The sequence below is a fragment of the Neovison vison genome, chromosome X (genome assembly GCF_020171115.1).
Source record: "Neovison vison isolate M4711 chromosome X, ASM_NN_V1, whole genome shotgun sequence".
NCBI classification, from domain to species: domain Eukaryota; kingdom Metazoa; phylum Chordata; class Mammalia; order Carnivora; family Mustelidae; genus Neogale; species Neogale vison.
The window spans coordinates 113,095,504-113,106,832 of record NC_058105.1 but is presented as its reverse complement, the minus strand read 5'-3'; the positions used below and the strand labels follow the sequence as shown (position 1 = coordinate 113,106,832).

Here is an 11,329-nt window from a genome sequence, read left to right as displayed (position 1 = left end):
CCAAGGCATAAGAAACTTGGAATTAACTCAAGGACCCACAGATAATAAGTGACAGAATTAAAAGTAGAGCCCAGTTATTTAGGCTCTTGTGTTCTTGACCACTACCCCATACCTCTGCCACTTCTTTAGACTCTACATTACATAGTTCTGTGCAAAGAATAAATAGACCAATGTGTTTAATGATGAAGGCAACCTTTGCCATATTGCACCTGCAGAACAGAATAATGGCCATATGCTTAGCATCCCAAGAGACCATTTCTACAGGTATTTATAAACTATAAAGTGCTGTACAGAGGTAAAATCAACTATAGTTATTATAATTATTAATGCCAACTGGAATCCCCCAAATCTAGGTTGCTCTAGATTATCAAAGAAAATTAAATTAAAATACTATCAGAGGGGTGCCTGGATGGCTCAGTGGGTTAAGCCTCTGCCTTCGGCTCAGGTCATGATCTCAGGGTCCTGGGATCAAGCCCCGAGTCGGGCTCTCTGCTCAGCGGGGATCCTGCTTCCCATTCTCTCTCTGCCTGCCTCTCTGCCTACTTGTGATCTCTCTCTGTCAAATAAATAAAATCTTTGAAAAATAAAATAAAATATGATCAGAGCTGTTTCTAAGGAAGTCCCACCTACAAGAATGCTTTAGGGGGGCACTTGGGTGGCTCAGTCGTTAGGTGTCTGCCTTCTGCTCAGGTCATGGTCCCAGGGTCCCGGGATTAAGTCCCATATCAGGCTCCTTGCTTGGCGGGAGGCCTGCTTCTCTCTCTCCCACTCCCTCTGCTTGTGTTCCCTCTCTCGCTGTGTCTCTCTCTGTCAAATAAATAAATAAAATCTTAAAAAAAAAGAATGCTTTAGGACTTCAACATTAACTTGTCTACAGGACAATTCTGTGGAAATCACGGTGGTTTAAAATTATCTCAATTTGCTGTCTATAATATTTCACTCCTTTATTGTTGCCTTTCAAGTACTGGGAACCACCCCTAAGGAAAATGGTGAAGAATGTCTTAAGCACAATCCTCTCTTCCACTACCTATCTTCAGATATACTTCATCAGAAACCCCAACCCTTCACTTTTTGTCTCCCTCTGTTCTGAAGAAACTCTTAGCCAGCTGTTTCACTAGAATGCATCTAATTGACAACTTTATACTTTTGTGCTCTGGTTTTTTTAGAGTAAGTTACTAAGGTACCAAACCAAAACCCACAGGGTAAATATCTAAGGGGAACATTTCAGAAAGGAGATAAGCCTGTTCCAGAGATTTTTGAAACAAAGAATATCACACTGGTGGCCTTTAATTTAGGTGACAATCAGTTTCTCCAATGGTAGGGAAGGACCCTGAAAGCATAATCTCTCTTAGTACCTATAATACCTGCACAAGTCTTCAGTCTTAATAATTGAATACACTGAGTTCCACCACAAAGTGCTCTGCTTTTGCACATGGCTACACTTCTCAGTTTAAGACTATTTCATTTCATTACCATGGCTCCTTCTCTTCTCCTATATCACCCACAGGAAACAAAATGAGCAAAAACAAGTCACTTTACAGTAGAGCATTGAGAGCCCCTGTCTATAAGCTAAGAAAAGGTTCTCAATTTATACTCTCAGTATAAAGTACTCCGTCAAGTCCTTAAGGGTATCAGGGCCTCAACTTCATTCTCTCTTTAATGAAGGAGAAAAACAAAGTGACCCTGACACATCAAATGACTCTAGGATTGTGAGCTTCTGTAATACATACTATTAGTCAGTGTAAAGATGAAAACATAGGGAAATACATATATTCTTAAGTTAAAGCCACATTTGACTAAACAAATTTCTCTTTTTAACAGTTAATGAACTAAAGTATATTGGGAATGCTTTAAAAACTCCTAGTACAATTCATAAAGAAGTGTGGGGGGACTTGCAATGTGTTCTGTCAGAATAAGTCTTGTTGAACCACCAAGTGAAAAAAAAACTCATTTGACAATCAATATTCATCCGGAGCAATGTTTTTTCAAATACATCACAAAGAACATTAGTTTCTACAAAACACTGGAAAGAACTGAATTTAAACAGCTGGTGAGCCTACGAGGGTCAGCTAGACTTAATGAATTGTTTCCAAAGAATAGAGTAATAATTATTTTTTATTACTATAACGGAAAGGGAAAAGTAATTTTACGGTGCGGAAACCCGGGGTCAAACTACTTAATCACATTATTAGGTCACTATCGCCAGCAACGGGTCATGCGACAGTGTCACTTTAAATTTTGCCTCAGAGGTGCCTGCCCCCCTCGCGCCAGCCCGGGGTCCTGTGATTGGCCAGCCCATTGAAAGCCGTGCCACTACGTCACAGAACAATTCCTTCTCAACGGCTGCATAGCTACCCACCGGCGCCATATTCTGCTGATCCAGCGCCTGAGAGGAGGGAAGACTCGACCGTGTCTTCCCACTCTAGGTAGGCTGAAGGCCAACACCGCCTTCGCCCTACCAAGTAATGGCCTGGGCCCCACAGCAGAAAAAGGCAGAGCCTAATCCAAGAGATTTCAGGACCCGCCAGGATGGCAGGGGTGGCGGCAGTGGCGGCAGCGGCGGCGGCGGCGGTGGCGGTAGCGGCGGTGGTAGCGGCGGCCGTGGCGGTGGTGGCGGCAGCGGTGGAGGCGGCATTGGTGGCAGCAGCAGTGGCGGCAGTGGCGGCAGGGTTGGCGGTGGCGGTGGTGGCGGTGGAAGGGGCAGAAGCGGCAGAGGATGGAGCGGCCCCACCGGCTACACAGAGGTGAGAGCCTCAGGCCCCGGGGAGCCACCTCTCTGCTTTAGATTGAAGAACAATATGATTGGAGTGGTGATTGGTCGTGGTGGATCAAAGATAAAAGATATCCAGGCTACAACAAGTACCAAAATACAGATCATAAAAGGTGATTGTGAAGCAGAGGTAAAAATTTTTGGCACAAAGGACATGAAAGCAAAGGCCAAAGCAACTATAGATGCTCTTGTTAAAAAACAAGAACGAGGTCACCATTCAGAGTCCCGAGTCGATAGTGCCGCACCTCAGGCCTCTGCTGGAAGAGAGCTCCGCCCAGAAAACACTGGTGCTAAACAGGTTCAGCCACTGATAGACTGGGACCAAATCAGGGCAGAAGTTGTAGAGTGGGAAAAAAGAAAATGGGCAGATTTACCACCAATTAAGAAAAACTTCTATGTAGAATCTGAAGCAACGAGCTCATTGTCTGAAGCTGAAGTAGATATGTGGAGAAAGGAAAATTTTGACATAATGTGTGACGACTTGAAAGATGGCAAAAAGCGCCCCATTCCCAACCCTACCTGGCAATTTGAGGATGCCTTCCATCCTTACCCCGAACTTATGAAAAGCATTAGACGAGCAGGTTTTCAAAAGCCAACACCCATTCAGTCACAGGCATGGCCAATTATTCTACAAGGAATAGATCTTATAGGAGTTGCCCAAACTGGAACAGGCAAAACATTGTCCTATTTAATGCCTGGGTTTATTCATCTCAATAATCAACCAATACCTAGAGAGGAAAGAAATGGGGCTGGCATGCTAGTCCTTACACCCACTAGAGAATTAGCTCTTCAGGTGGAAGCTGAATGTTCTAAGTATTCATATAAAGGTCTTAAAAGTGTTTGTATATATGGTGGTGGAAGTAGAGAACGACAAATACGAGATATTACCAAAGGCATAGATATCATTATTGCAACTCCTGGACGACTGAATGATCTGCAAATGAATAACTTTGTCAACTTACGAAGCATAACCTACTTAGTCTTAGATGAAGCAGATAAAATGCTAGATCTGGGGTTTGAACACCAGATAATGAAGATTTTATTAGATGTGCGCCCAGACCGCCAGACTATTATGACAAGTGCAACTTGGCCAGATACCATTCGTCGACTTGCTCAGTCTTACCTGAAACAACCTATGATTGTTTATGTTGGTACTCTGGATCTAGTTGCTGTTAATACGGTGAAGCAAAATGTAATTGTTACCACAGAAGAAGAAAAACGATCTCTTATCCAAGAATTCTTACAGGGTCTTTCACCCCACGACAAAGTCATCGTGTTTGTCAGCAGAAAACTTGTTGCTGATGACTTATCAAGTGATTTGAGCATCCAGGGCATACCAGTGCAATCATTGCACGGTGACAGAGAACAGCATGATCGTGAACGAGCACTGGAGGACTTTAGAAGTGGAAAAGTGAAAATACTGATTGCTACTGATTTAGCATCCAGAGGTCTTGATGTTAATGATGTCACACACGTATATAATTATGACTTCCCACGCAATATTGAAGAATATGTACACAGAGTGGGAAGAACTGGAAGAGCAGGGAAGACAGGCGTATCAGTCACCCTCATGACTCAGAATGATTGGAAGATTGCCATTGAATTGATTAAAATTCTGAAACGAGCAAATCAGAGTGTCCCTGAAGATCTCCTAACAATGGCTGAGCGATTCAAAATGCACAAACAAAAAAAGGACACAGGAAAAAAACTGAAATCTCAAGGAAAACCCAGAGACTTTTACTGATAACTACATTGAAGAGTTGTGTTACGCTCCTGGAAAACTGAAGATATGTTGAAGACCTGGCGGTTTAAAGACATCTAGCCAATTCTTAAACACTGAGCTTTCAGTATCATTTATGTTCCTTAATAAAGTCAAAAGTATTTGAAAAATGAGAGAGTAAGAGCTTATTTGGAAAAAAAATTAAATGTTATGTGTTGGGTGATTTTTTTTTTTTGACAGAAAGAGTGCATGAGTGTGGGGGAGGAGAGCGGGGTGGGGACAAAGGGAAAGGGGGAGGCAAATGGGGAGAGGGGAAGGGTCCCCAGCAGGTTCCACACCCAGTGAAGAGCCCAATGTAGGGTTCAGTGTCACAACCCTGAGATGACTTGAGCCAAAAATCAAGGGTCGGTCACTTAAGAGACTGAGCCACCCAGGCACCACTTACATGTTGGTTAAAGTATGGTTTCTTTCATAGCCTGCCATGTCCATCTACATCTCCTCTGAAAGACTGGTTGTAGACAACAATAGTGCTTTTCTTGCTTTAAAAAGTCACATTAATTTGAAACATAATTTTCATCAAATTTATCCTAGTCAAATACTCTATTTTCCCTCAGCAGTTAGTGCCACAATGATCAGTAAAGAAATCTCCACTGTCATTCCCTAATTAAAAAAAAAATCATTTGAAAAAAAATGCTCAACTTTCTAAAAGATTCCACAATTCTGTTTTTTCAGATAGATGTGACTAATTGAGCATGGTGTCTGACTTGCTAGAAATCAGATCCTCATACAAACTCTTATCATTTACCACTGGTTAAAACTTCTGGGGAGGTCACTTACCTTCTGTATGTGTGATCACTTTCTTCACTAAGAAATTGGGGTGGTTAAATAATTTTGGGGTCCCCTTCACCACTAAACTCTATATTATAACCAAAATTGTATAACCCTGCCTTTACTAACACTTCCTTTTTAAAAATTTTTTGTTTTTTTAACACTTTATTTTCTGATCTAGGAAGAATATCACATCGTTACGTAACAAATTGAGCGATGAAACCCTTTTTAATGACCAGAATAGTGCTCTCTGCATATTTATTGATTTTTGAAATGTCACTCATGGGGTGTCTTTATATTCTTTTGTCACATTTTATTTTTCAATTTGTCTATAAAAAGCCAAAACTTCATGTATACATAATGAGAAAAATCAACGTGAAATTAAAATATATCTTACAAACTGGGAAAAACATTAAAAACTCAACTAAATGACACTTTTGCCAGAGGAACCAATTTTAGTTAACTCCTCTAATTTCTAATTCTATCTTGCATGTTTTATTTAGAGGCAATCTGAACTTTATCACACTATAAGAAGTCCTCCAAATGATGCTAAATCTTAAATTCAATGTTTGTGAAAATAGAATTAGTCAAGCCTTGCAATCTTGGGCAAACTGAAAATATTAATGCAACCATCTTTTTTCCCAGCATTCCCAGCTATGACTACAAAAGTCAGTTAAATTAAGTGAAACAAAGAGGCAAATACTCTAGGTATAGGTGTTTGAGGTTAAAGTCTGGCTCCTAGGCCCTTAATACAGGCCTCAATATCTCTTGATAAAATTCACAACAATCATTAGCATTTTTGAGTGGCTAATATGTAATACAACACCAATGTATAAAGAGAGGAGAGAACCATGCATTTTTTCTCAAAGAAGAAACTGAAAAGAAGAGCCACTGTATGGAGAAATGTAAGCAGAGATACAACAAGTGTTCTCAACTGGGGCATTTCTGGCCCTCCCTCCAGCAGACATTGAACCATTATGCAGAGATAGCACTGGTCTATTATTGGGGGAGAGGGTGGGAAGATGCTACTGGCAGCTAGAGGGCAGAGGTCAGGGATACTGCTGAACACCTTTACAATCTATAGGACCACCCCATGCAACACAGTATTTTTTGCCACAAAACTGCTAGTGCTGAGATGGATAATTCCTGAAAGAACAAAAACAAAACAACAAAAACCAGTTGCCTAGTAATGAAGAAAGGACTTCAGAGGAGAAAAGAGGGTTTTAAAAAAAAAGATTTTATTTACTTATTTGAGAGTGAGGTGGGGGTAGGGGCAGAGGAAGAGGGAGAAGCAGACTCCCCACAGAGCGTGGAATCTAACATGGGCCTCAGTCCTAAGACCCTGGAATCAAGACCTGAGCAGAGGGCAGACACTTAACCAACTGAGCCACTCAGATGCCCCCAAAAAAGAGGATTTATAAATGATATCTTACAGGTTGTGCAAAATAAACCCCCACAACTTTCCTGTTGTCAGTATAATCTGCATCAGTGTTCTCCATCAGGGTCAGTTTGACAATGTCTAGAGACAGATCTGGTTTTCACAACTCAGGGGAGGGTTATTTGCATCTTCTGGGTTGAGCCCAGTGGTGCTCCTAAACATCCCACAATGCACAGGATGGCCCCCCAAAACAAAGAATCATGCAGCCCAAATGTCAGTAGTGCCATAGTTGAGAAACCTTGCAATAGATGAGGCGAAACACCACCTTACACTCAACTGCAGAAAAACCAAGAAGGGGGAGTTCAGCAAGATGAAAAAAAGATATTTTTTCTTGTGCACTGTTCAACATAAAACCCCCACCAACCTTCCTGTCTTTGGTATTACCTACATTAGTGATTCTCAGAGTTGACTTGCCCCCTAGGGGACATTTGGCAATGTCTGGAGACATTTTTGGTTGTCCTTCCTAGGCGGCAAGACTCTTGCTGGCATCTAGTGGGTAGAAGTCAGGGATAAACATCCTGTAATGCACAGGGCAACACCAAAATGATGGACTTGTCAGCCCAAAATGTCTACGGTATTGATGTCAAGAAACTGTGATTTACGCCAATTGGCAAAACTTTTGTGAGTGAATTGGGTTTTCTTGGTTGTTTAGAAACTCAAAGAAATACTGATTTCTGCATCCAAACTAGAATAGAGTGAAGGCAGATCACTGAGCATGTAATGAATGACACAGGAGACAGTATGAGGAGGCTTCAGCTAACCTCAGTTATGCCTGTACAATCCTTAGTATAGTGATTCCTTTTCAATAGGTGCTCAAAAAATACTGCATCCTCTTCTGCCCTGTTTCTCCCATCACCCATTATATGATGCTAATTCACCACAATCCTGATGCTGTTACTCACATTGTTGGGTACTGGTTCCCCCATTGGGCAAACTCTTTCTCCTTCCTCTCTGCCAGGTCAAATGAGACTCATCATTCTGTGTCCAGTCCAAGTGCTACAGCTTTCCCAAGATCCTATCTGCTGTCCTCCATTTAAAAACTTCTACAGTTCTTTTTTTAAATTTTTGTTCAGTTAGCCACTGTATAGTACATACTTAGTCCTTGATGCAGTGTTTAACGATTCATTAGTTAAGTATAACACCCAGTGCTCCATCATAGCACATGTCCTCCTCAATACTCATCACCTGGTTACCCCCCCCATCCCCTCTCAAACCCCCAGATTGTTTCTTGGGGTCCATAGTATCTCATGGTTCATCTCCCTCTCTGATTTCTCCCCTTTGCATTTCCCCTCCCTTCCCCTATGGTCCTCCATGCTATTGCTTGGATATTTACTGTGCTTCTACTGTGTTCCATAGGCATTGTTTTCATCACTTAAAAGTGCAGTGGTGGAAAGGAGAGAAGTTTGCCATCAATGATATTTTCATTTTAATGGTGAAACAGTAAAGACACTTGTACTTTGAATACTTTCAACTACAATGCCTCTTGATTAATTTCTTTAGTCATTTAATTATTCATTAAATTCCCTAGGCCTAGGGAGAAGAGTAGGAAAGTATGCCTGTAGTTTTCTAGCACTAGAGAAACTGGTGGGTAGTAAATTCAAAGTTTACAATGGACATTGGGGAGGGTATGTGCTATGTTGAGTGCTGTGAAGTGTGTAAACCTGGCGATTCACAGACCTGTACCCCTCGGGATAAAAATGCATTATATGTTTATAAAAAAAATTAAAAATTAAAAAAAAAACAATGACAGAACTACAAACATCGGTCAATGCAATCAGACTTTTCAGAAGTCCTTTTGAAAGATCAGTCTCAACAATATGGTGGGAGATCTGTTCACTTAGACATTTAGTAAACCATGGACCGCAGCAACAATAAAAGAAAAGTTGCATGCACCTACTATGTTCCACACATACATAAAAATATATATTTAAGACATATATATGAAAGACTGTAATAAAACTTTCCTCTTTCTGGCTGGTGGGTGGGATGGGAATGCAAAATAAACAAAATAACCTGCCAGTGTAACAAGTCATAAATTCAGTAATCAACTTATAACCTCTATTGTCTGAATTTCTGGGAATAAAATTATGAAGTGCCACCTTAGCAATATTGAGGGTGGCAGACACTGGTGGGTTATCTACTGAACAGCCACCCCCACCACCGTCCTCCTATTTGTTGGCATAACCAGCTCCCCCTGGTTCGGTTCAAAAGCTAGGAAAAAAAGAAAAGAACAGCCTACTCTCCCTTGTAGCTTCAGCATAGGCATGAGACTCAAACCTGGCCTATGGGACTGACAGGAAAATGGGCTTGGCTGCTTTAAAGAAAGATTTTCCTTCCCTAAGAACACAGGTATGCAAGGATAAGCTCTCCTTACTGCTTATGTACCTGTGTGAAGACATGAGGTTTTAACAGTCATTTTAGACAATGATGAAGTAAATCTGAAGACCACCAATATGCTAGGCATGACAGAACATAGATATGGAAAGCACCTGAATCCTGTATGGCATCACTGTGCTGCAGAATTAAAGTCGGCGTGGCAGCCTTCGAGAGATGGCCCTCAGATCTCTGTTACAGAAAGAGCTTACTGGTCAGTTGCATGGAGCACAGGAAGCTGACCAGCCCCTGGCTGTAAACAATCCATGGCAGCAACTGAGGTGAGGTCAAGCTCTTCAACAGCCATTCACTCACTGAGCAGAGTGGGACACGGGGACTCAGTCATTTCTGCCCAACATGGGACTATTCTGTGGACACTATTTCTAGTAGAACTCCCTGTTAGGCTGCTTCTGGGTTTCTCAGAGCCTCAGTATATTCTAATGCTCTTGCTACCTAATTCTTCTTCCCTTGCCCCTCCTTTCACAGGTATCAGATGTGAGCTGTGGTCACAAGGATGTCTCTACTGCTCCTGAACTGTTTTCTCTGTACCTTTCATAGGTGCTATCAGCCAATAAACAATGGATCAGCAAATACACTCAGGAATCCCCTACCTCTGAACTTCATATATGAAATAAATGTCTCTATTATTTAAGTCATTAATTATATTACCAGCAGTCCAAATCATCTTAACTGATACACTGGGAAAATGGTCATAACACACCTTGTGTTGAGGCAGTAAATTTTCCATTATTTCCAAAAGGCTCCAATGAGGGATACTTTACTAGGATGAGAGTTGACTATGACAAGCAACTTAAACCCCTCCTCTGGATGGTTATTTAATGGGGACATTACAAACATGGGATTCTACAGGAACTGATATAATGTTATGAAAAATGGGAAACACATCAAACAAGCCCAGGTTTTGAACAGTCAGCATCAATTAGAGAAAGAGGTGAGAAACCAGCAGGGGAGAAAACCTGAGCAGCAGTCATGAAAAGACCCAATATCAAGGTCATCTGAACCAATAGCTTCAACAGCATTCACACTTGGCTGCACCTGGAGTACATCATTGGCTCTGACAGATCTGAAATGTAGTCAACCACAAAATTCCTTGCAATCAACAACACAAAGGGGCTCAGGGTGAATAACTCTACCTAATTGAGATACATAGTCAAAAGCAATAGCAATCTTCTCTCGGACACAAGGAATTTAAATTTTTTTTTTTTCCAGACAGAAGGGGAAAAAGGAGACAGGAACTGATGGGCCATCTTGGTTTTTGGACCTGAGCTTGAAAACCCAATTTTTAAAAAGCCAAGAGCAAATATTTTCTAACAGAATATTGAGAAAGTCAGCAAAACAGTTCTCTCCCTCTCCCCTCCCTTCCTGTAACCCAAGTGCACTTCCCTTAATAAAAAAAATGGTAATTCAGGATTTCTTAGTGTATTGATTGGAAAAAATCTATAATTTAGTGGAAAGATGGAAGAACTGGTCCTCTCTCTTTATGCTGACTCATCCATTTTGCTTCCCAAATTCTGCTGAAGCTATTCAGTGTCATTCAAGTCCACGAAACTACCATAGTCTTTGAAATGTCCTCACACCTAACCCACACACAATAGTAAAAGCCCAATACTGCTTACCACCACATGTAAATGTCATTCTTTTGGTCCCATCTCTAGCTGCAAACTTCTGTTTTCTACAAGCCCTTCCAATTGGGTAAAATGCCTGCAATGATGTTTACTCAGCTTAAATAAAGTCCAACCCATCATCCAAAGCTTGCAATTTGTGGTGAACTTTCAGCAGTTAGTGTACTGATGTGTTTTGGGGTCCTAATTAAAATTTCAATTGGAACCCATTTTTCATATTCAGCAAAATCTCTTTGAAGCCTGAACTAATTGCTTTTTAGGATTGTGTTCTATGAGGACCCATATGCTGTTCTACATGAGTGTTTTAATTTTCTCTTGGATCAATAAATGTGCCCTTGTCATATGTCTGTATGTATTTCTGTTTTTGTTCTGTGTGTAGGCCTTTCCTATGACACACACCCTTGTTCATTACAGTGCCTTCCCATGAGGGGCCATATAACAAACTATTTCAACATGACTCTCACGGATCAGAGTATAAAAGGAAGCTTTCAGCTTCTGGGAAAGAGTCCCTTCCTTACCTGTCCCCTAACTTCTGTAGTACGTGCTTACGTGTGCAT

General features: G+C 41.2%; 1 protein-coding gene across 1 annotated transcript; it reads left to right on the top strand.

Annotated features, from left to right (window-relative positions):
- The first annotated feature begins 2,465 nt into the window (after positions 1-2,465).
- On the top strand, positions 2,466-4,514 carry DDX53 (DEAD-box helicase 53). Its single transcript, XM_044235512.1, has 2 exons — positions 2,466-2,547; positions 2,716-4,514. The coding sequence occupies exons 1-2, from the start codon at positions 2,466-2,468 to the stop codon at positions 4,512-4,514; spliced, it is 1,881 nt and encodes a 626-aa protein (XP_044091447.1).
- The last annotated feature ends 6,815 nt before the right edge of the window (positions 4,515-11,329 follow it).